This window comes from Nomascus leucogenys, chromosome 9, assembly GCF_006542625.1.
Source record: "Nomascus leucogenys isolate Asia chromosome 9, Asia_NLE_v1, whole genome shotgun sequence".
NCBI classification, from domain to species: Eukaryota; Metazoa; Chordata; class Mammalia; order Primates; family Hylobatidae; genus Nomascus; species Nomascus leucogenys.
In genome coordinates this window covers 57,160,184-57,186,762 of record NC_044389.1, presented here as the reverse complement: position 1 = coordinate 57,186,762, position 26,579 = coordinate 57,160,184, and the positions used below count along the sequence as shown (strand labels likewise).

Here is a 26,579-nt window from a genome sequence, read left to right as displayed (position 1 = left end):
TTGCTAACAATTCTTGAGCTATGACCTGGGAATTGCTTACTTCTAAGCACTGTGCACCAGGCATATAAACTTTGAAGCTTTCAATGAAGCATTTAGCTCACGAAATTACTTTTATAAAAATATCAATTTTCTTTTGATATTAAATATTTTCTGCACATTACACATTAGCAAATAGTCTGTCAAAAAGAAAACAAAAATAAAAACATTTTTCAAGTATATTAAAATACAGTGTTATTGACCTAACACTTGACCCAACATAAATATTATTAATAAAATGGGAATATTAATATTAACTAGGCACACTGTTATCCCTGCCCATAAGTTTGACGGCGCCATTCAGACTTGCGGCAACTCTGGATCCCCTGAGGTAACTCTCTCATATTCCTTCTTTGGTTCTTTACTTTTTCGATTTCTGTACCTGGAAATATTCACAAACGAAACTGTTAGCACTGCAGTTAACAGGAAAGGAACAAGTGTGTTATATATGGACTCCAAAGGCACATTAGCATAGTGTTTCCAAAATGACAAAGTTGAACAGATTTAGGTTGGACAATGTTAAAAAAAAAAAAAGAGGGATGAAGAGGTGGTGTGCTGTAGTCAAACAATTTTGGAATGAAATGATAAAATACACTTAAAGAGTTTCTCAAAGTCTTTAACGTGATGATGAATATTGTGAAATTTCAAGAGGCGTGTGGCCACATTTAAGTCTGAGTTTTAGGTTTTCTTTTTCTGTCTCTCTTTCTTTCTTTTTCCTTCCTCCCTTCTAAGGAATGAATATTTACAAATCATGCTGCATTAGTACAATCTGTCCATCACATTGCTATAATGCTATCACTAATCAAAATAAAAATAATATTTATCAGGCACTAATTTGGTGACCTACAATTCTCTAAGTGCTATGCATTCATTATTTATTTTACCTTCACATTTGCTGTTACCATCCTCATCTTACAGATGAAGAAAGTGAAATACAAGTGGGTTATATATAATGTGCCCAACGTCCAAGGACTCATAGCTAGGATTCATAAATTTATCATAATTCAGAATCTTCTTTCATTTATTCATTAAGCTATTTTCCTAATATTTTTGAGTTTATTTTGTCCCTGTTTTGGAAATGAGACATGTAGCTTTTAGGAAACCACATCATGTCTATGTTTACTGGAAGAATATGAATTAGAAAGAATTTGTTCTTCACTTTGGCATTTGTCAACTATATGAGCTGGGACATGTGAACGAACCCCTCTAAGGCTCAGTGCCCCATCAGTGCCCACAAAGGAAAGGATTGTGGTCAAAGATTTTTCAGGCATATTTCAGTTTTATTAATATTTAGTTCAGTCATGGCAACTTATTAGGAAGGCATTATTATTTGTTGGATACTTAGAATCAAATGTGGACAAAATAAAATTAGTATTATGAAAGTAGCACACTTTCAGACCTTCAAAATTGGAAGTGCACTATTTTCACAGAAAAATGAAAAATAAAAAATTAAATTCACCTTGAGTAATTTGTACTTGTTTCAAAATATGTTTCATGGAGACATTTTAAAGGGAACTGTTATTAATTAATTCACACTGTTCCCATCCTTTGCTCCCAACCGTTAAAAAAAATGCCAAACTATACTTTCAATGTTCACTTTCTATTTTTCTGTTTTCAGCTTGTGACAATAACGCACATGAGGATGAAGTATGACTGTTTTGGGAGACTGACACAAACTATTTTTTAACAACCATTTTTTATAATTGTCTAGAAATAGTTCCACCAGTCTGCCTTAAACTGTAAGACAACCCAAGCTTCTAAGGTTATTAATTTACAAGGTTGTTTTTTATAAAATAAGAAATGTGACTTGATGGATTAAATTCAGGTGGTTGACTATAACAGTAGCACCTTTCCTATGATTTACTTTCACGTGAAATACCATATTACATACTAAAAGCAGCCACCCTATAACTAATGTAGGATAAGAATTTCTGTCCATATTTTATGAAGGAAGGAACTGATACTCTCAATTTGACTTATGTAAGGTCACATAGGTAATAAGTATTAGAGCTGATTATAAAGTTCAATCCAGATGTTCTGCAGCAAAAACATATTTTTTAAAAATAATTTCAAGTTATTTCAGATTCAGGGGTACATATGCAGGTTTCTTAACAGGGTATATTGTATGATGCTGAGATTTGGGGTACAATTGATCCCATCACTCAAGTATTGGGCATAATACTTAATAGTTTCTCAATTCTTGTAAATATCATTTGTACAAGTTCAATCTAATCTCTCTAATACTTTATCCATATTTTTACCCAGTTTATAGGTCTGCATTAATAAAAGTAATTTATAAAAGCAGAGTATAAAACTACAGTGACTTACCATCTACAGAAATAATATGTGGAACCGACGACTATGATAAGAAACAAAATAATAAGAATCACGGTCAAAGCCATATATTCTTTGCTTAAAGGTTGGTGGACGGTTAAAAAGAAGTGTTCACATCGGACACCAGTATAACCCACTTCACACCTGAAGGAAAATACGGAAGAAAGAAAGATCAGTTATTTAAAGAGGTAATCATGGTTATGAATTAGTTTTATAAGGACTAACATCACACTGTAATGCAAGAAATCAACAAAATTTGCTAAAGGTTGTAAAGAGGATTTCAAAGATTGAGTTAGACCAGTAATGATAAAAGGGCTCCACATAGCTCTTGGACTAAATTGTAGTATTAAAATGATGGTTGTGTTCAGCTGTTATGGTGGCTGACAGTCTACAGTGGTGTTTTATAAGTTCTATAGGTTTGAGATTCCTTTTGTCTAAATCAGTGGAATCAATTCTTTTTTGTTTGTTCGTTTGTCTGTTTGGTTTTTTTTGAGATGCAGTCTCGCTCTGTCTCCCAGGCTGGATTGCAGTGGCATGATCTCTTGGCTCACTCCAACCTCCGCCTCCCAGGTTCAAGTAATTCTCCTGTCTCAGCCTCCTGAGTAGTTGGGATTACAGGCGTGCGCCACCACGCCTGGCTACTTTTTGTATTTTTAGTAGAGGCAGGGTTTCACCATGTTGGCCAGGCTGGTTATGAACTCCTGACCTCAAGTGACCTGCCCACCTCGGCCTCTCAAAATGATGGGGTTACAGGGTTTAGCCACCGCACCTGGCTTGGAATCAATTCTTATTTTTTTTTTTTTTTTTTTTTTTTTTGAGATGGAGTCTCACTCTGTCGCCCAGACTACTGGAGTGCAGTGACGTGATCCCTGCTCACTGCAAGCTCCGCCCCCTGGGTTCATGCCATTCTCCTGCCTCAGCCTCCCGTGCAGCTGGGACTACAGGCACCCGCCACCACGCCTGGCTAATTTTTTTTTTGTATTTTTAGTAGAAGTGGGGTTTCACCGTGTTAGCCAGGATGGTCTCGGTCTCCTGACCTCGTGATCCGCCCACCTCAGCCTCCCAAAGTGCTGGGATTACAGGCGTGAGCCACTGCGCCCGGCCTGGAATCAATTCTTAAAACAATACCTGATACAGAAGTTGAAGGAAAAGATCCAAAGCAGAGAGACACCATCTTGGCAAGTGTGAGAGGCATCAGAAGCCCTCCCTACTCTGCACCTCTGACATATGTGTGCAATTTAAAAGCTACTCTTTACTACCTAATTTTTAAAAACTCAGAAAAATTTCTAATAATATATATACTGCATTTAACAGCCCATGGAAATATAGGGTAATTTCAAAATATAAAAATAGAAATACTAAGAGTAAAACTGCATTTGTTTCTCAAATGTTCTCACTTACAAGTGGGAGCTAAATCATGTGTACACATGGTCATAGAGAGTGGAGTAATAGACTCTGGAGACTTCAAAAGGTAGAAGAGTTTTTGGGGGATTAAGGGATGAAAAATTACCTAATGGGTCCCATGCACACTATTTGAGGGGTAGGTACTCTAAAAGCTCAGACTTCACCACTACTGAATATATCCACTAACAAATCTGCACTTGTACCCCTAAATCTATAAAACAAAATTTTACAGACTGCATTTGTTTATTTCTGACATATTACCTGCAGTAGTTTTGACTCATGTCCACCAGGTAGATGCACTGTCCATGCAAACAGTAGCCATTCATGTCAGAGCTACACTTCGTTATTGACACTTGAGCCACACGTGGATTGTCTTCTGTCTGGACTGTAAAAGAAGTGGAAAGTTGAATATATTCTGCAGCCTTCATGGAAGAATTTCTCACTCTTTCATAACAGTAACCACTGAGCTACTTCTACAAAATAGGTCAGATGCCAATCAGTCGAGGAGAATTTTGAGAATTAGGAAGTCACTCTAGTTGTCACACCCCCTAGACCAATCAATAAACACTTGAATCCAAAGGAAAACGTCCAACAGACTAAACAAAAGAAGATAACATGCGAGGATTTCATTCTCAAAAGACGATCTGTAAGGGTAGAGAAGGCAAATTTAACACACACATGTGTCATTATCCTCCAAGTGGGTGCTGTTCACTTCTTCAAGCAAAATTTGTCTAATTTTTCCCAAGTCCAAAAACATTTCTGAAATCTATTACTCACCAAAGCAGTTGCGAGCTCATACCATTAATTAATTCAAAGGAGCTTAATTCTACAGTGGATTTTTAATCAGTAAGCCTGGCTGTGGTGTATGTTCTCAAGTTGTTGAGGTTACCATTAATGAAATTAACCAGTCTCTCAATATCTCTAATGATGAGGCCTGAATCCAAACTAGACAAACCCTGAGGGAGAAGGGCCTCTGGTAGATAAATGCAGCCATGAAAATAGGAGCCTCGGTGTAAAATTCACTTTAGAAAGCTTTAGATACCAAAATGTGAAAGACACTTATAAAATTACTTTTAAAACAGCAATTTGATTGTAATACTCTTGCCCAAATAACCAAAGAAGGAAAAAAAAAAAAAAGGTGATGCGGGGGAGGCTGACCAAACCTCCAGAGAACCTGATGGTGAGGGACAAAAGATAAAGTTGTTATGGAAAATGTCCTGCTTCCTCAAAATAACTCAGTTATCTTGATTCAATAGCTCAGAATGAAGATAAAGCTGATCCCTCTTGGACCATATCTGGAGTCCACAGTCCTCTAGGGGAAAAAACTGTATTACGTATCTTTGTATCTGTATGCCTTAGCACAGCATTTGGTGCATACTACATACTCGATAAATGTTTTCTGAATGAACACTGTGCCTAGAAAGAAAGCACTATCATTTGTTCTTCTTACAAAGAGAGAGAGAGGGGTAGAAAGAGAGAGATAGAGAACCTGCCCTGTACAAAGTTTTCCTGTTTTGCTGTTTTGCCTGGAATCCAGTCAGTGTGGTCTCTGAGGATTTTTTGCAGTAAAGTGCCAGGAGACGGCCAAAGGGAATGCAATTTTTTGTTGTTGTTGTTCCCTATCTCTTCACAACCAAATCTGTGTACATAATTTGTCTGGTCCCTCTCCTACCAGTTATTCCTTTATATAATTTTTTCAGAACATTAGTTTATATGGTGGTTTAAAAAGTAATATAGCAGCTATTCTTACCTTTTTTTTTAAATTATCACATACTTATAGTCTTTGAGTTTATATTTCTGTTTAAAAATAATGTAGTATCTTGATGCCACATTGACAAACTTGGGCTTACCTAAAGCTGTGCAGTTATCACTGGACTCTCCTGGAATACATGATGGAATCACAGTTGTACTGAGGACTGCCTGTAGAAGATGGAAACCTATTTATGAAGAAAAATCAAATATATAATTAATGTGTTAAGGAAAGAAATCTCGATCAAATTTCTACATAACTGCAGAACTTATAGAGTTGTTTTGTTTCACGGATTTGGTCCATCAAAACCATAAAACGAAATAATTCATGGAAACAGGCATATAACAGAAAATACAAACTCCCCCAGCTATTCTGTGGAAGGATAAACGCCTTGGCATTACATTCACGGTTACAGATTTGACCTGCTCTAAATATTTCACAATAACATTTTCAAAGATTTGATTTTGAAGTTTGACTTCCTAAGACGCACATCAGTTGGAGAATTTCCACTATTTTATTCCATCATGTGTTCAGAGAAATGCTCCTAATTAGACCCCATCACAAAAGAAGGCTCTAAATAAAAAATCGGTTTCCACTTATGGTAACAACAAGAAACTCAACCTAAGAAACATTCATTATTGATTTATGTACCTAAGTTACTCTTTGCATTGCATTACACATGAGTATAGATTTTAATTAATACAATGAAAGCTAGGTAAAATCAGAATATATCTTGTCTAATATGATGAGGAACAGACATACCAAATGAACCATACTGAGCCCTAGAATCCAGTTTCTATCAGCATAGGAAGAGTCTGAATCAGCTGTTTCATCATGTGTATTCAGTGAAAAGATAAAATGTTGGAACACAGATTATCAGAATGACTCAAGTACTTTCTGAATTGTATAGGAATCATCGTAAGAAGAACTCTTTCAATTTCACAGATGTTTACCTAAGAGCTTTAGCTGCTTCTGTTTAAGCTTTAGGTATTTGCACTTCAAACACTCCAATTTATTTGAGTAACTGTTATATAGTAAATACTAATGGTGGTGGTAGTAGTCCTAGTAGCAGCAATTAAGCTCCACTAAATTAATTAATGGCTTCAGCTTGCAATTGCTTTGGGGAATAACGAATTTCAGAACTGAGATTTGGAAAAAAATAGACATTTGGTTTGAAGAAGTGGATAATACCTACTGTGGGGGATAATGACATGTGTGTTAAGCTTGCTTTTTCTACACCCTAAAGGTTGTCTTTTGAGAACAAATACCTCCTATGTTATTTTCTGTAGTAGGTTGGACATTTTCGTTTGGATTCCGGTGCTTATTGGCCTAGGGTGCGTGATAACTAGAATGACTTCCTACTCCTGAAAATTCTTTTTGACTGATTGGAAGCTAGGTAAATGTAATCTAGGTAAAATCAGAATAAATCCTATGTAATATGAGAAGGAATAGGCATGCCAGATGAACCACACTGATAATCCAGTTTCTGTAAGCACAGGAAGAATTTGAATCAACCTGTTTCGTTGAAGTAGCTAAGTAAGTGGTAACTGTTATGAAAGGATGATTAATGCCTCCATAAAGGCAAAAAATATATTCAACTTTCCATTTCTTTCACAGTTCAGACAGAGGACACTCCATCTCTCTAACATGTACTGTGTACCAGTGATATGGTTTGGTTGTGTGTCTCCACCCAAATCTCATCTCGAATTGCAATCCCCGTGTTGAGAGAGGGACCTGCAATCCCCACGTGTTGAGGGAGGGAGGTGATTGAATCAGTGGGGGTGGTTTCCTGCATGCTGTTCTCAGGATAGTGAGTGAGTTCTCATTAGATCTGATGGTTTTATACGTGTTTGGAAGTTCCTCCTTCCCCCCTCTCTCTCCTGCCACCTCTTGAAAAAGGTGCTTGCCTCCCCTTCACCTTTGGCCATGATAAGTTTCCTGAGACTTCCCCAGCCATACAGAACTGTGAGTCAATTAAAGTTCTTTCCTTTATAAATTACCCAGTCTCAGGGAAGTTCTTTATAGTAGTGTGAAAACAAACTAATACAACCAGGTATGGTCCTATTCACCTTATCTGTATTACATTATTTAGTCCTCTCAGTGCCAATTTGAGGAAGATACTATTATTATCCCCATTAGAGAAAACTAAGGCATAAAGAGTTTAAATAAATTTTCCCAAGGATACATATTGTTAAATGGGCCACTTTATAGAATTTGGAAATAGGCAATAGTACTAGAGTATAATGGACATCACAGAGAACAAATTATGGTAGCTGTAATTGAAGTAGAGTATTTAACCCAACATAGAGGCCACAAAGTATGGTGGAAAGGCAGTCTTGTGAGGAAAACTTGAGCTACATGATCTTGAAAAAAAATTAATTTACCTTTCTGGGTCTTAATTTTTCCTATCTTATAGATTTTGGGGGAGAATACAGTGAAATAAACTAATGGTTTTTTTTTTTTTTTTCTGAAATGGCTGACACATCCCATAAATGTTCCTTGACTCTCAACTTCTAGCCTCTGGTTTCAGCAGTGTATGTGGACAGTGCCCTCTACTGGTTTATAACAAGATTGTATATCTCTGTAATTTGGTACTGTAAAGAAAGATTTAATTCGTGTAATAAAAGAATTTTATTTTTTCTCAGTTAGAGAAGGCTTGCATCTGTTAAGCCGATTGTATATTTTTAGGTTCTGAAAACTAAATTACACATCGGCATCAGCATCATAATGTATAACTTCATATATCAAATTTCACACTTAATTCTGTGAAGTAGCTATTAGTCTGAAATACCCTCAGTGTATTTAAATTAAATGTCTTGTCTAAGATCACTTATGACCACAGAAGAGAAGAGTTACGAATTTATCTTTTGACATCAAGTCTCCTATTCAATGATTCGAAAATTCTGTTGTCTTTAAAGGTTCAGAATTGTCCCCTCCCCACTCCATGCTTTTTCTACAATATAAATGCTGCTTCAATTGCTCTTGCGGAACCACAAAAAGTATATTTTTGTTGAATGACAAAGAAATAGCTAAAGCCTAGATTTCATTGTCAGTTGAACAGAGTTGAAAACTATTTCACTAAGCTTTTTATGGAGGATAAGCTAGATTCTCATTCAAGTCAATTTTATTTTATATCCCAATAATAATTTCACCATACTTTCACTACTGAAGAATTAAATCCTTTAACTAATACAGTTTCCTCAGTACAAATTGGAGTTTTAGTTGCACGTGCTTACATCCTTGACGTTCCAATTCCTACATATTTCTTCAACTGAGGAAACTTTGGAGAAGACATTACCAATTTTCCCTCCAGGAAAATGCTAGCCAGGGAAAAAAAAATGCACATTTGAAGCTAGTATCTCTATCCTTTGCATAAACTAAAGCCTAACCTTTCCTGCTTGGAATTGCCTCCAATTGCAACCTGCAACTATTATAGAATCCAACTTACTTTGGAGTGTTGCTGTTAGTCTTCTTTTTTAAAGGTTTTTAGTAGTTGTTAGTTTTTCCACCATTGGAAACTTTGTTCCAGTTGTTCAAGCCACAGGTGAAATACTTGTCTTTGTTAATTAAAGAATGTTCAGCCCAGGGTGTGCCTCCACAAAAACTGGGCTTTCCTTACTTGTGACGCTCCCTTGGACACAGTCCATCGCTCAGGATAGTTTCTGTGAGACTTGCTGCATTAATCCTACAGCAAGATATTTTACAGGTGGAATTGTATGTAATTTTAAATGTTCCTTTCAAATTAAAGTGTATAACTGCAATTCCATCATGGATGGATGTGGCCAAGAAAACAGCAAAATTAATTCTAAGTCATGTCCATCTGCACAGCACTATTGCTTTAAAACAGTGGTTCTCAAATGTTCCTGCAATATGCGTCTGTTCCCAAACAGTTGCAAACTAGGGTAGAAGAGGGAATGCGATCCAATGAATAAGAAATCTATCTCCAGAGAAATATTACATCCACTATCCTGTTAACCTTAAGAATCGCTAGTCAGGGCCAGGCGCGGGGGCTCACACCTGTAATCCCAGCACTTTGGGAGGCTGAGGCGTGCAGATCACGAGGTCAGGAAATCGAGACCATCCTGGCTAACACAATAAAACCCCGTCTCTACTAAAAATACAAAAAAAAAAAAAAAAAAAAAAATTAGCCAGGCATGGTGGCAGGCGCCTGTAGTCCCAGCTACTCGGGAGGCTGAGGCAGGAGAATGGCGTGAACCCGGGAGGCGGAACTTGCAGTGAGCGGAGATCGCGCCACTGCACTCCAGCCTGGGCGACAGAGAAGACTCCCTCTCAAAAAAAAAAAAAAAAAAAAAAAAAAAGAATCGCTAGTCATCATTTTAATGAGTCATACAGAGAGGGAATAAATGCTAAAGTCATGCATATATTTCCTTAATGTCAGGTTTTTCATGACCTTAGTGTTGTTTGAACATAATTTCTGTATGATTGGACCTCAAATACTATATTTGGCTTTTTCATTCTTGACAGTAGATTCTTGCTAAGCAAATAATTCACTATGATACTAAAGATTTTAGATAGTGTCTGTGTCAAAAAAACAGATCTGGTGGCATTTCTTGTCTGGTGGCATTGGTAACTAAGATACAGAGGAATTTCTTGCCAGGTGATATAACACAGATGATCTGTAAACTCAAAATTGGCAGTTGGCGCTTCTTTTACAATACAGGTACAAAAATGGAAATGCATTCAGAGGTCATTATTTCTATCAAATTTCCAAATGGGTTTTAGGAATGTGAACCTCACCTATATATCTCTCTGCCTTAATTTTTCAGGTTATGTTTCAGTGAAATCTCAGATGTGCCAGCAGGAAGTGGTGCCAGTGACTCAGAGGATACAAATCGCCTCTTCCCTGTGAGTCAGGGCCAAGCCTACACCCTTACACAATATTGGGGACCGCGCGTGGGAGAGGTTGAGTGCCATCACAGGAATGGCAATAGCAGTAAATGTCGTGGGCCCTGGAGCACTAAGAAGTGGTTGCCCAACAGTCAGACAAAATGCCAGATGTAGAAAATGTACTTCCTATTGCATACGGTTTCTTTTGACTTGCTTCATTTTTATTTATATTTATTTTGTTTTATGAGGCTCTTGCTCGTTTGCCCAGACTGGAGTGCAGTGGTGCAATCACAGCTCACCGCAGCCTCGAACTCCTGGGCTCAAGTGATCCTCCCATGTTGGCCTCCAAAAATGCTAGAATTCCAGGCTTGAGCCATTGTGCCTGGATTGACCTTGCTTCCTAAGGATCGCACTGAGGGCTCATCCAGAAGGAGGCCAGTACAGAGGAGGCTAGGATTTGGTGACTGGATGACCAAGCCAAGTCAGCAAAATCAATTGCAAATCTTAGGGTGAAATGACTATTCTGGAAAACAGTCAAGAAAATAAAAATGATCCAAATTAAAATCAGATAGATTACAGAATAAAAGAAATGCATCTCATTTTCCCAATTTAACCTTTTAGGCTATTTAGACCGGAAAAGCAAACTTGTGCAGAATCATAGCAATTGTCCAGCCCAAACACATAGCAAAATCCTCTTTGTTCACACTTTTGCTGTGGTCACACGCCAACCTACTCAGACTATTCATTTTCCACCATCTTCCATGGCAGTCTGTGATTTTCGAATTTGTCTATATTAGGCTTGTTGGGTCTTGTGTGCTTTTAAGGAGTGAATATGCCTTCGCTGTTTTTGGATGTCTTTTTGTTTTAAATTAAATTCCACTATTTGATAAGCTTTGCTTCACCTTGGTCAAAATAACTCTAAAACTCATGATCACATCAGATACTGAGAAGACTTACTGTCAGCACCTTCTAGCAGCAACCTACTTTTCAGAGAGTATATATATGTGCGTGTGTGTGTGTGTATATGCACATATATACTTATATATATTACTTATATACATATAAATATATATACACACACATATATACACATATATATATAAATCTATAGAAAACTAACCTTGCCTTCTGCCAGTAATAATTCTATTCCTATATATTTTTAATGTTAGCTTTGTAACTACACTTCATTAAGACCTAAGTGTAAAAACTGTCTATAGCAATTTGAGATAAAACATATGAAACCCGAGGTTAATATAACAGGTTAAAAATAAGTATTTTAATTTTGAGTTTTGAAAAATAGCCATAGAATCTTCCTTGTCAAGTAGCAAAAACATTAATATGCCATGTGTTTCTAGTCATAAGCATTAAGTTATACTCTCCAATTTAGGTAGTCATTTCTAAATCACACTTCAAATGCCAATATATTTCGCTTACATATTATCATACAATGCTATACTTAAAGCTAGTCAAATAAAGAATCAGTGAGTCAAAATATAAGGAAATTATCTATTTTACACTAAATATGAATTTAAAGATGTGTATCTTGTTCATAATGGAAGTATTTCCAGAATGCAGGAGAATACATACCAACTCTTGTGTAAAGAATACAACCCAGCACTTTGGGAGGCCAAGGCTGGTGGATCATGAGGTCAAGAGATCGAGACCATCCTGGCCTACAAGGTGAAACCAAAACACCAAAAAAAAAAAAAAAATAGCCAGGTGTGGTGGCAGGTGCCTGTAGTCCCAGCTACTCAGGAGGCTGAGGCAGGAGAATGGCATGAACCCGGGAGGCAGAGGTTGCAGTAAGCCAAGATCACCCTACTGCACTCCAGCCTGGTGACAGAGCGAGACTCTGTTTAAAAAAAAAAAAAAATAGTACAATTTAAATTAATCTGAGTGTTTGGAATTTTGTGACTAAAATCTCTAAAGTTGGGACTTGCCTCCCCTAAAAGCCAAAGCTTCATTTATAGAGTATTGTTTCAAATTTTCTGTTGGAAACATATTTTTCTCCTCAAGGCAATTTTACATAAGAAGAGCTTTTTTATAACCTTTTCTACCTTGACTCCCTTCCATCGGGCTTCTCACTTCTATAAATCCAATTTAAATTATGCTTACATTATTATTCCAAAAGAAAAATCTCCTAAAGGAGCAACAGTTTGGACTATAAGTGTCTGCAATTTGCCTTCTTTTCATTATGGCCACATTGTGGCATGAAACTTGGATATTTAATGGCATTTTGAGAAGCATATTGACTATATTGTTTTCTCTGTAGATGTCTATGGCCAAACATGAATCTGAAAGGATAAAGTTTTAATCAGTGAGCACACACAAAAAAAGAGAAAGGGAATACATTAAAGATGATTTCAAAAGACTCGAAGTTAATTACTTTTTATCCAGAGAACCCACATAATACAACTCACACACTGGAGGCTGCTAAGGAATTCTACTTTCAGATAATATAGTTTATGAAAATATAGTTTGAGTTGACATTGGCGACCTTGACTTCGGTGAGAGCCACATATGCCTCCATAGCATGATAGCCGGGTGGGATGGGCATAGTTACAATCCAGTCATCAAAAAGGAGGGCAGCTTGCCCCATCCTTGCTTTTAGTAACTACATTTGTCAAATAATATTTACTCAATAAATATCTATTGAGAGTTGTCTACATGCAAGATATTGAACAAAACACTGGAAAGAAAACTGGTACAAAAGACATTGTTCCTGCCCTAAATAGACTTAAAGGAGTTGGACACCTAAGGGTGGTAAGAAAAGGAGAGAATTTATAGATGATGCCAATTTCTAGTCAGAAAAAAAACGGAGAATGTTGCCATTAAAAAAGGAGGAGACATAGGCAGGACAGCAGGATTGTGGTGGCGTTTGGGCATGAAGGCATGAAGGGAGTGAACATATTTGAGTTTAATGTTTATCTATAGGTATTACCTATTTGTATTTCTGAGGCTGTTGAGAATACAGTAAAGGAATAAAAATTTATTTGGAGACTAGGAGAAGTCTATTTGAAAGTCATATGAGGAGATACTACCTTTAAAGGAATGGAAGTCATTTAAATGTTCCAAGGAAAATAGTATGGTATGGAAAATAACAGAACTTTGAGAAACAGGTGGTAGAGATCAGACAGAAGTGGCAAAGAAAAGAGAAAAAGAAATTAGAGAAAAAAAGAAAATTAAGTGTGCTGAGAGCTAAGAGAGTAGAGTTGTAAAAGGAAGTAGAGGGTGGTTATCAAAGGAATAATCAGAGAAAGTATTCATGATTCCATCGTAAATAAGACTCATTATTATTAGATGTGAATGGTGCTAAAATCAGCAATAAATATTGCCAACCTGATTTTTTAAACATGAGAATGGGCTTTATATTTGTATCCAGATTATCGTTAAAATTAATTTTTTCTTGGTAACTCAAGCACTAATTTTCCAAACTGTGAATTATGGGTGACAATGTGTAACAGCAATTAAAAAAGTATATTTTATGTTATTGGTTCTCAACCGGGAGCAAAATTGCCAACCAGGGCTGGCAAAATTGTATCCCTTGTTGGCAAAATTGCTCCTGGGAACCATTGCTACCATATGGTAATGTCTGGAGACGATGTTGGTTGCCACAACTAGGGGATGCTACTGACATCTAGAGGGTAGAGACCAGGGTTGTTGCTCAACACCCTGCAGTGCATAGGACAGCCCCCCTGCAACAAAGAATTATTTAGTACCTAATGTCAACTGAGACAAGGTTGAAAAACCCTGCATTAGACTCATGAGAAATGGAATCCAGTTTTAGCTCACATACTTATTTAGTTTCCCTGCAACTGAGCTGCCTTATCTCTGAAAACAGAGAACAATGAGTGAGGTGGGGTAGAGAGTGAAATGAAGTTTGGATTAGATTTCTCTAAGGTTTCTTTAATTTCTAAAACAATGCTTCTCTTTCTGCCACTGGCAGTCAATCACTGCCACTTTATTCAGTCATATCATAGCTCAGTAGCCCCTCTCTCTTCCTCTCTTCCTCCTCTCTTTCTGTCTCTCTCCCTCTCTCTCTCTCTCACACACCCACACATGAATATCTTCAGTTAATACTGAATAATATAATAAGAGATAAAAATGTGAAAGAGAGGGAAGAAAACTTATTAGACTTCATCAGAAACAACAAAATTGAATTTTCCAAAACTGTTACTTAACCTCAAGATATTTTGCTTCTCAAAATATTTTTTAAATATTTTTAAATACATTTTTAAAGTACAGCTAATTGAGTCTATAACATAGTTGTGATAACTCCAAATAAAGTATCAATGCAATCATCCATCTAGCAAACATTTATTGTGTTTAATATAAGCCTATCACAATAGAAATGATAAAAGATGACTATAGCACCAGCAAGGAGGGACAGAGTTATACACACACTTACAGTATGGTGTGTGCTGTGACAGGGGCCATAGGACAAAGGGAATGGGAAAGGTGCAATGGAGGAGGGTCAGGGCTTATCAGAGAAGTGCCTAAGGAAGTGGTTCCTTTTTCAGTCTTAAAGGACGAGTACTTTCACCAAAACTAAAGAGTGACTTGAGGGCATTGACAGTAAAGGGTACAGCATATTCAAACCCGAAGCCTGACACGCTGTGTACTCCTGTTTCCTCATTTGTAAAATGGGAACAATAATAACTTTCTGGGCTAAAAAGGCATCCTAAGAACTAAATGAGGCTTTTTTTTTGTAAGAAACCATTTTGATGATGACAGCTCTAATTTTAAAAGTGCTTTCTATGAATTCGTGTATTGTCTTATCCATTAAATCTACGTACAATTACCTGACAAGTTTACTGTGGATAACCTTTTTTTTTTTCAGATGAGAAAACTGAGGCTCAGAGATAAATCACTCTTTCTGAAAGTATGAAAGAAAAAAATAGTGCATGAAATCTGTGTTTTATACACTATACACTATGCCTCAGTTCAAGACTATAAAATTTACATATATAAAGATGTGTGTGTGTGCACCTATCCATCACTTTCATGCCTCAAATTTAAAATTGAGAATTTTTAACCTGAGAGATTAATGTTTAACATTTTTCTTTCTGAATGTTACATATGTCTCCATGGAATACATCCATATATCCATGGAATACTACTCAGCCATTAAAAGGAATGAAATAATGTCTTTTGCAGCAAATTGGATGGAGCTGGAGGCCATTATTCCAAGTGAAGTAACACAGGAGTGGAAAACCGAAAACCGTATGTTCTCACTTATACATGTACTATGTGTACTATGAGTACTGTGTACTATGAGTACACAAAGGCATACAGAATGATATAATGGACTTTAGAGACTCAGAAGGGGAAGGGTGGGAAGTGGGCTAGGGATTGAAAAAAAACCACACATTAGGTACAGTGTACACTACTCAGATGATAGGCGCACTAAAATCTCAGAATTCACCACTATATAATTTCCCCATGTAACAAAAAAACACTTGCACCCCAAATGCTACTGAAATTTTTTTCAAAGGAGTTGGAGGATAAACCTATATATTCAGAGTCTTATGAGATATATTAAAAAATCCATTTTTTCTGGACAATTATCAAATCATCCTGAGTATTATAAATAGTATCCTAGTAAGTTAAATCATTACTTTAACCTAGACGACCACTCAACCTTTATGTGCCCTATAACTAAACACCCAGTCTTACGTAAATTGCATCTCCAGAGGACGCTGAGTATGTGGCATTACTTCATTTTTTCAAGGGTTCCAGAATTGCCATGTCAAGGCAATGGCTGTCAGACTACTCCTCCCTCAGGATCTCTTCTATTACACCATTGGGAAGCGTTCTCATTGTCTCCCAATGGAATGTTTCCAGCAGCAGTTACAGCCATATTAATTAGACGATTTGTGTAGGCCTACACTCAAAGTAAAGATTGACAGATGAGGAAACCCCACTTTAATTTACATTCTCTTTGAAGAGGATTTCTTACTTGACATTTGCATCTTTCACGTGAACATTAACCAGGAAATAGGAGATTCTTTTGCAAAAATAGACAGAAAACTTCAAATTCAGTTTCTCCAAAGTGATTATATGAGTATCGTTATTTTTTTAAAACCAAGGAAATACATTTACGTTCTCACAGTTACCAGGAATGGGCTACAGATCCCAAGTTGATCCCTTATCGATGCTATATTCAATTCATAATAATATACAAAGAATACAAGGAATAAAACAGACATAAGTTACCCTCTTTATTGCTTTACTTAATGTAAATCCTGGAAAATATAAAAATAAGGGCCCCAGTCAACTGACTTCAATGACTGCCTTATAATAAAAATCATATCTTAGGAACTGTGTTGATTAGAAATTATGAACATTAAGTAAAAATTCAACATATTTTAGCACAGCTTAAGAGAATAGTCACGTTTTATTTGTCTGATTTTGCACAGAGTCAGAAAGCCCATTTGTACATGTGCCGTGCCTATGAGAGGGTCTGAAACCTGGAGCAGCCCCAGGCTTCTCTGGAACTTCTCTATTGGAATCTGCTATGTTTATTATGCTCCTGCTAACCCTGAATCTCACTGGCTCTTTCCTCATTATCACAGAATGACCTGGCCATTTACTATCTCTGAGTCTTTGTAAGGTACTTGACTTCACTGGGCTAATCAAATCTACCTCACGCAGCTATTTTAAGAAGTAAAGGTGATGATGTATTTAAAGCACCTAATACGCTGCCACACAGTAGGCATTTAGTAACTGTTAGTTTTCTTCTCAACTCCTGGATTTGGGTCTTAGTGCTGAATCAGACACCCCAATTACGCAAGCTGCTCACATGGCAAGACTATGCAGAAGGTGGCGAGGGTACCTGGTCAAAATCCAGACAGGAAAGGCCTGTCATCACGTTTTCTGACAAGATTTGTCATCTCAGGTTGTGCCAAGACTCAGGTAACTCACAAACTCTCAGGGTCAACAGAAATGATCAAAGACAAGCCTATTGTCTCATTGAGATTTATGCTTCTCATATTTTCAAAAAAGAATATTTCTTCTGCTTCATTCTCTCTCATTGATGAAGTACAACTAAATTGTCTTGGAGATGTAATTCAGGAACATATTCAAAAACCCATGTAGGCATGAATAAAAATGTTTGAGGTTAAATAGAAAGCCCCTGAACATAACTGCAGAATTCAAGATAAAAATTTATCCTCCTCTCTTTAGAAAAATCACAAGATTAAAAAAGACAAAATTCTGCTCTAAAATTATAGATTATTTAGAAAAATGTTATTCAGTATTTCAACTCTTCTACTTAATGTTCAGTAGGCCAAATATGCTAGCAAGCCCAAGTGTGGACTCTCTCACTTTGTCACTACTTTTCTATGTGAACTTGGGTCACAGTTCCCCAATTTATAAAACAAGAACATCAGTATTAAACACGTGTAAAATTTAAAAGTAACCAAATGATTGTGTGTAGCAATTTAAATCTGTATGTGTTAAGGGTGGAGGCTGGAACTTTATTCCCTAGTCATAACTACATAAAGCAGTTATAATATGTATGCTAAAATTTAAAATAAATGTCTCTCTCTCTTTTGCGTGGGGGAAGGACAGGATTTGGGAAAAGTATTTTTAGGAAATATTTTGTTTGGGGAAAAGAAGGCAATTTCAGAAATAACAGGTGGTCTTGCCAAAATAAGGCTATGGGCTGTGCATAACTGAATAGAGTTCAGAGATATAATACAGAACTTGAAACAGGAACTTTCCTAGTGGCAGAGAAATATCCAAACAAACTGGGAAAACAGAAACTGACCTAACTCATTTGGAAATGGGCTTGGCAGCTGACGAAATAGATGAACTATAATTAAGTAATGCAATGAAGGAGGTAAGCACTTTCATGACAACAAAAACACACACAACACACACACTAGTGGGTAGTAACCAGGTTATTCACAGGCTCTTGCTGTCTCAAATTAGAATATTCAATGAAACACCCAGAACAGACATGTGCATTGTTCAGATGCAAACTTACATGTGGGGAAAATAATAAGTGCTAAGTTATTCTGACCTCGAGGTTAATTTCTAACTCTAGGAAGACTGTCACCTTTCTAATTTAATTCTTTTCAAAACAAAGACAGCAAAGCCACATTGTTTACTGAGAATCTTCTAGCAAGTCTTTCTTAGCTCAGTTTTGGCAGAAACCACATATCTAGTTTCCACTTGTGTTCCTGGACTTAGACTTGTAATTTTCAACTATGCATAATAGGCATTTCATTAGGTCTCTCAACCCCTGAGATAAGGTATGTCAGAATAATAATTTAACAGTCACATCCTTCACAGGTAGAGTTAGAGTGTCTGGGAAATCAGCCTCATTCCAACTCCAGGGAGAATATGAGACTAGTGGTAACTTTTATTTTTTTATTAAGATATTCATATACGACTTCAAACTCTTTCAAATTCCTTAAACTGAAGTTTAAGGAATTAGAAAGAAGTAATTTTTTTTTAACAGAAAGGCTATTTAGGAATTTTTTCCCCTTGAACTAAATCATCTCAAATAGGAAGACTGGCATTAAAATACCCTCAGCGATCACAGGCTACGGGGTGCAATTAGCAGCAAGTGCAGAAAGCTTGCTTCAGAGGCTGCTTGGGAGGCTGCAAGGGAAAACGGAAGCAGCAGGTGTAGGGGCGAAGGGCGGTGGGGAGGGCCAGGACCTGCCCAGGGCCCTTCTGCTCCAAATACCCTCGACCAGCGTTTTATTTCTCTTGCGTCTGGAACTCAGCCAACTGGCACTGGCGCACACCAGCTCCTCCTGGAAAGCTAAACCAGGCTAGGTTTTAGAAAACTGAGTGCAAGACAGAGGAGAAAAGCTTTCCCCGCCCACAAAAAAAGTTTCTTACGCTAGTTTCTATTCCCCACTCTCCAACAAAAAGGAACAAGACATGAAATGTTAACAGTGCGTTCCAGGCCTTTAGATTTCTAGGACTGCGACTTTTCAAAAAAAAAAAAAAAAAGCTTTTTCAACAACTTTTTATTTTGTTTAATAAGGAGATATTTCAATCCATGCATAAAATATATGCCAATAATTAATTCACCAATAAAAGGCATTTTAACATCGATCCCCAGTCCCCACCACCAGTCCCACCATAGCGGAAGACAGACTCACAAAACAAGACATAATTTTAAATAGAGCACACTTGAACCTGGAGACAACTCCGTACTTGTCGAATGACAAATGCACAGGAGCCTTCCTTATTTGTCTCCTCTTTGGGGCGGCCGGAAGCCAAAGGGGAAGAACTTACCCAGGCAGAGCAGCAGCGCAGGGACCCTGCTGGCACAGAGCATCTCCATCCTCCTCCCCGCGGTCATCGGCGATGGGAGCGGGCGCTGGGGCTTGGCGGAGGGCGGCTGCGGGGAGTGCACGGGCAGGGCGGGAGCAGACGGGCTCACGGCAGTGGCTGGAGCGCGGCTGTCAGCCTGGAAGGGGCCACACGTTGGCCGTGTCCCTCTGACACTGGAAATATCAGGCAAGTGAGCTCAACTGTCCGGTGCTGCGAACTTTATACTAGGGAGCCCCTCCTGGGCCCTAACGGGGTGAGGTCAAGAGTGCCCAGAGTTTCATAATTGGCCCGAGGGAGGAGCGGCAGGAGGACTGTCCGGAAGTCATCCTCCCTCCCTGGAGCACCTGAGAGTAGTGGTTGAGGAATGAAAAAACGTCCTTCCGATTGGCCGGGGACTACTCCCGAAACTTTTCCATCTCCCTCTCAGAGGTGGAGAGCGTGGACCAGATGGCTTGGTTTGCTTTGTGGGGTCACCTGCCCTGTAGTGGGTGGTTTTGGTTGCTCAGGGTGACGGACATAACTTGAATCAGTCTTTTAGCCAAGGCTGGCGTTCCCCGTACATGCCTTTGGAGAGCTGTGCGTGTGTGACTTACTAACCTCAGCCACGAAAACTCCCTTAACTTGAAGTCTGTCAGTGATTCAAGCGCCCTCCTTGCATTGAAACACCACCGCCCAGAAACGCCTTTCCCATCTGCGCCTTCCTTCTGAGACCCCTGCTTCTAATGTGGCTCAGGCATTTATTACCTCAAAGTCGAGTCACTGTGAAGAAAATTCCTGTTATTTTTTTTTCCTTCTGTCGTATTTGCCATTTATCAGGTTGCTGCTTTTGATATGACTTCCTCCTAAATAGTGCCTTAATCCTGTCGCTCCCCTGCACAAAAACTTTCAACGACTTCCATTGCTTTTTGGACAAGGCCTGCCACAAATGTGAACCCAGTCAGTCTTTTCAACCTCAGCTCCCACTATTTCCCCAGGCAAATTGTCTGACCCCAGCCAGGCTGGAAAATTCTCTAAGCCTTTCCTCACTCCCACTTTCCTGCCTATGCTGATGGAGTCGTACTTTGAGGGAATGGCTACTTTTTAAAGGAATTAGTCAAATCCTGCTCAAATTCATGGTTCTCCTCAAGGGCCTGGGCTTCTTAGGCTTATGGATCTCTTTTCATTCTGATCTCTTACAGCTTTTGTCGTTTGTCTTCTCCCTAGCCTCATAGAATTCTAGACCCGGTACTTTACACCTGGGGAAGCTACTTTGTATTACTTAAACGTCTTTTTGTTTGTAAGTCCTGTGTTCAGCTCTGTACTGTGTAAATTGTCTTCCTTTTCACTGCACTCCTCTATAGGACCTAAGAACTGTGAGTCAATTCAGCAGTACTCATTTGAATGTAAATATACATATTTGAATAGAAAATGGAATCTAATGGATGTTAACTCCTTACCTTTTTATTTCTACTTTTTAAAAAATTATTATTACTATTCCTTTTTTTCTTTTTCTGGCTTTTTTCTCTTACTCTAAGGCCCTTTACTGTCCAGAACGCTCTTTTTAGAAACAAATACTTCATCATGTTAACAGGGGTTAAGATTTAAACTGTCTGTATGTGAATTCCTGGACAAGTTATTTAATCTGTCTCAATTTCCTTATACATAAAACAAGGATAATAATAGTATCCAGCACATAGGAAAATAATGAAAGTGCTTAGTAGAGTGCCTAGTACCGAGTTAGTGCTCACTAAAAATACCTACCATTATATGCAAACATTGATGCTTAAGATGGTGGTACTTGGTAGTTGGTCAATATTTGTGAGTTAAATGAATCAATGAACAGTAGAATAGAGGTAGGCTGGGTTCCTAAGTCTAGCTTCCAAATCTATCAAGAAAGCAGGCATTGAGTGACTTCTCACTTAATAGCTTTTTTTGGGAAAGAAGAAACGGAACCAAGGAAGATGATATTAGAAATGGGTTATAGTTTTATGGCGCATTGGTAGGGATCACAAGTTTCATAAATTAGAAAGAGGAAAAGTGACTTTCATGGTTATATAATGGCTTTTGTCCTACAAATTGGATCTGGAAAAAAAAAGAGTCCCAATGTTTTTGAGGAATGAAAGCAGAATTCAAATGAATAGAATGTCAACTGGGAGCATTTTCTGTCAGGTACTTGCAAAGAGTGAGAGGAAGAGTTTTTAATCCTGATTAATGTCTTGTTTCTTTAAATATACTGTTGTGTTTTATGCTGAAAAGAAAGATGGTGGGGTGCGATCGGGAGAATGGGGCCATGCTGACAATAGTTGACAACAGTCACCTCTGTGGTATTGATATGTGAAGAGGAATTTTTTCACTTCGTAACTAATGCCTGCAAGCATGAGATATCATCACCGTGAAAAAAATCCTTGTGCTTGTCTCAAAATTTTCCACAGCAATGTGCTCTTCTGTGGGCTGATTTTATATGATGTGAAGAAATCTTTTCTTTATTAGTTCTATGTTTACTCAATTTTCTAGCCATTAGATTTTGAGAATGACTCCACCATGACACATCAGAGGATTTGCACGCACTGCCTCTGCAAAATAGTATTCTTCTTCTTCTTTTTTTTAAAAATAATTGGAAACAATTTTCATTAATTGTTCATTTAAATATATATACATAGTATGAGGTATAATCATAATTCCTCTTAAAGGCACAAAGCTTATTTAAAGATAGAATGGTTTGGGAAGAAAATAACCGGGTCATATAGAATTTTCCTATTAGGAAGTCACCTTAATACATCAGCAATGTCAGTAATTCCCAGTTTGAGATGTACTGGATTCCTTTCCAAGCGTTGGTAAATCGAATTATCTATAGACTAAAGACACACACACACACACACATATATATATATATATATATACTCTTTTAAACATACATTAAGACTCTATTGTGATTAGTAACATGTATTCATTTTAAATGGATACTGAATTCATAAAGGCTTTGTGGCATGTGTTTTTTAATTGAGATATAACAAACATATAAGCCCCGTTAAATGGGGAAGAAGAGTCTTGCAAAAAATAATCCTTTTAAATTAAAAGGGAATCCTCTCATGAGAAAAATTAGGAAATCCTAGACTGGGAACATACACACACAGGCCCTAAACTGATATCAGTATTAAACCTATTGTAGACTGCACTCAGATGAAGCCCTGGGTCCTACCCATAGAACCAGCATTTAGCAACAGACAAGGACATTGAACACATTACAATTCTTCCATCTCTTCCTCTTTCCCTCACGTTATTGTTTCTTCTGACTATAACTGGCACTTATTTATTATGAAATTACTGCTTTTCTAACTAAAAAAATGAGCATAGCTACTTCAGTGAATTAGTTTTTACATAACACAAAATATTTTAAGTCGTTTTTTAGTCCTTAGCAAAAACCACTGAGATAAAATGGTATTGGGTTGCCTTTTTACAATTAAGAACTTGAAAAATTTAGGAATGTGTTCAAGATCAAATTGTTACATTTAATATAAAAAAAAGACCTTAAATATGAATTCTGTTCTAGCAGATGCTAATTTTTTAATTAACATCATAAATTTAATTGCATGTTAACCATACGGGATATTTTTAGCAAGCTCCATGTAAATGAAAAATTTATGCCTTTTATGATATATATATATATATATTTCTTTTTTGAGATGGAGTTTCATTCTTGTTGCCCAAGTTGGAGTGCAATGGCACGATCTTGGCTCACTGCAACCTCTGCTTCCTGGGTTCAAGTGATACTCCTGCCTGAGCCTCCAGAGTAGCTGGGATTACAAGCATGCACCCCGATGCCCAGCTAATTTTGTATTTTTAGTAGAGGCAGGATTTCACCATGTAAGTCAGGCTGGTCTCAAACTCCTGACCTCAGGTGATCCACCTGCCTCAACCTCCCAAAGTGCTGGGATCACAGGTGTGAGCCACCATGCCCGGCCTGTAATAGCATTTTTATAGAGATATACGTAGATATAGAGAAAGGTGCAATTCTGAACCCCAAAAACAATCCAGTTAGAGACAAAATAGAGAAAAGAAAGGAACATATATTGAATGTAGTAATACTCTATTTTACTTAAATAGCTTTTATCATAGATTTTTTAAGAAATATTTTTCCTGTGGACTAATCCATTCTTGAACTCATAAAGAAAATTCTCTTGTTTTTCTTTCGATATATAATTAAATGTAGAAGAAAACAAGAACTAAGAAAGTTTTAAAGTTTACTGAAATCTAAACTACATTTTCTTATTGATTAACTTGATGATTTGAGAGTTTTTCTCAAATTAAAATGACTCCAATGCATTTAAAAATTTACACACCATTTGAGTGTTGAGTGACTGATATGGATGGCTGATTACCCAATAGCTGATTAGATGAGAGGATTCATTAAAATACAATTTATTCTATTTATTCAAAACTATAGGTGGAAAGGAACATGAAAGTAATGGATACTTGTTCTTAAATCTAAATGAGATATAACAAATAATAAGAATAATAGCAGCAAATATTTCTACATGATACTTATAACTCACCAAGTGGTTCAAAATATATTTGGTGGCCAGCCGCTGTGGCTCATGACTATAATCTCAGCAATTTGGGAGGCTGAGGCAGGAGGATTACTTGAGCTCAGGAGTTTGACACTAGCCTGGGAAACATAGTGAGACTTTGTCTCTACAAAAAATGAAAATAAAAAAAATTAGCCAGGCAAAGTAGCACATGCCTGTAGTCCCAGCTACTCAGAGGCTGAGGTGGGAAGATCACTTGAGCCCAGGAGGTCAAGGCTACAGTGAGCCATGATTACACTACTACACTCTAGCCTGGACAACAGAGTAAGATCCTGTCTCAAAAAAGTAAAATAAAATAAAATATAAATATATCTGCTTATGTATTCCTCAAAATAGCCCTATGAAATAAGTACTCTTTTATTTCATTTTATAGATTAAAGCAAAAAGGATTAAGAAATTCGCCCAAGGTTCTTTAGCTCATAGATTGCAGAGATGGGATTCAAACCAGGCAGCCTGACTACAGCATCTCTTTGCCATCATATTATATTGCTTTAACCTGTAGGATTAAGTGCACCTAAAGTTCAGAGTTTGTTATACATATGATCCTCTCATTTTTTAAATTAAAATCCGTGTTTCTGGAGTTTTTTAGTCTCAGATTACTTGCAAAGAACATTCATATTCCTTTGCAGATAGTTTTTATTTTTTTCTGAAAAAGAAATTTATATGTTGTTGTCTTTTTATCAAGAAGAAAATCATGTTTGCCAGTCTTTCAATTTCCATCGCTAAAGCATTTGCTAATTACACTTTTATATTGCTCATTGTGTTTATGAAAACCATTTTATCCTAAAAATGTCACAGCGAAAATGACATCAGTGAATTTCATCAACATAATTCTCTGGAAAATTATCCAGTAATCACAAAATATTAAAAGGCCAGATAATATTTGATTTTAGGAACCTAGATGATTCTGAAGCTGCTGCTTGTTATACTTGCCATGAGTTGCGCCCTAATAATAGAAGAACCTCCCCTTCAGTCACTTATGCAAACCCACACAGCAGTAATTTATACACATAGTGATGATGAATTAGGAATGCAGCTATACCTACTTAAAGGACTGCTTTTTCATGTTTTATGTCTAGCTAACACCTAGTTGCATATAATTGTATGTTTCCTACTCCTTAAGCAACATTTAACAGTTAAAATGCTAACTTCCAAAAGGCCATTCATTCAACATTTTATGTCTCATGCAACCACAAGACAGCCATTTAAATGCATATATTTAATTCGAGGAACTTTGCATTTTACTTGTCAATCATTTACATGATTATTTCATAATCATATGTGGATTTATGTGATTTTTACAAATATTAATGTTAATGTTCTTCTCAGATGTAGAAGAAGGGTAAACCATACATAGTAGACATTTAAACTTGAAATCTTCTTGTCTTTCAATCTCCTTAAAGATATCTGAATTACTTCCTGTATCTAAGATTCAATAAGCAGTACCTAATTTATGCAGACTCTGGAGGTAAAATACGCAGACGACTGAGTGCAATACCACAGAAGCTCCAAGAATTTTTTCATGATTAATATGTTTTTCTCTGTTTATCACTACCACCAACAGACAGTAAAACATTGCTAGTGAATGCAATAAAACAATAGCCATTAAAGTCTTTATTACTTGTAATATATGTTTGAACTTAAATAGCCCCCAATAAAATTACACTTAAATAAGATTATATCTTCTAGGGCATCTTACTCTGTAAGGGATTATTTGTGTAAATTATTAAAATTTTATTGTAAGATTTATTGGACTCTGGTTCTCACCTGTGGATACATTTTTAAATCATTTGGTCAGCTTCAAAAATATATAATTATATCTTGGCCTTACCTTTCCAGGATTCTAATTCATTTGGTCCAGAAAGAATCCCAAATCAATACAGCTTTACAAGCAAACAGCTGTAGTCTTAACTAAAACACGGAAAGAGAAAGAATATTGAACTATACATTCTAGATTCAAGCTCTCATCCTGACTCTGAAAATAAATTGTTACCTGATCTTGCGTAGGTTATTTAACCTCTCTGAATCAGACATTTCTCATCCTTAAAATGTAGGCTTGAACTATATGATCACTAATCACATAGCTTACTTAGTACCACATTAAGAATATAGAACGACAACTTCATCATCTCTTGACCTGTATGTGCCTTTAAACATTAGGCAACCTTAGGCAAGTGTGCAAAGGTATTGGCTAAAATATTCTAGAGTGATAGCACAGATAATGTCCTCAGGATATGGAAAAGTTATACATCCTATAAACAGGTTTCTCCGGTTTTCTAAAATCTTGACTTCATCTCTCGTAAGATTTTTGCTTAGGCTCTTTTTTCCTTTTTTTATGTTCCTCC

At 37.0% G+C, this 26,579-nt stretch overlaps 1 protein-coding gene across 1 annotated transcript; it reads right to left on the bottom strand.

Annotated features, from left to right (window-relative positions):
* Nucleotides 1-336: 336 nt before the first annotated feature.
* EREG (epiregulin) lies at nucleotides 337-19,857 on the bottom strand. The gene is made up of 5 exons (XM_003265746.3): nucleotides 19,631-19,857; nucleotides 5,625-5,711; nucleotides 4,036-4,159; nucleotides 2,365-2,514; nucleotides 337-418 (listed from the first exon to the last, which is right to left on the bottom strand). Exons 1-5 carry the CDS (start codon nucleotides 19,695-19,697, stop codon nucleotides 337-339), a joined length of 510 nt encoding a protein of 169 aa, XP_003265794.1. The 5' UTR covers nucleotides 19,698-19,857.
* Between the last annotated feature and the right edge of the window lie 6,722 nt (nucleotides 19,858-26,579).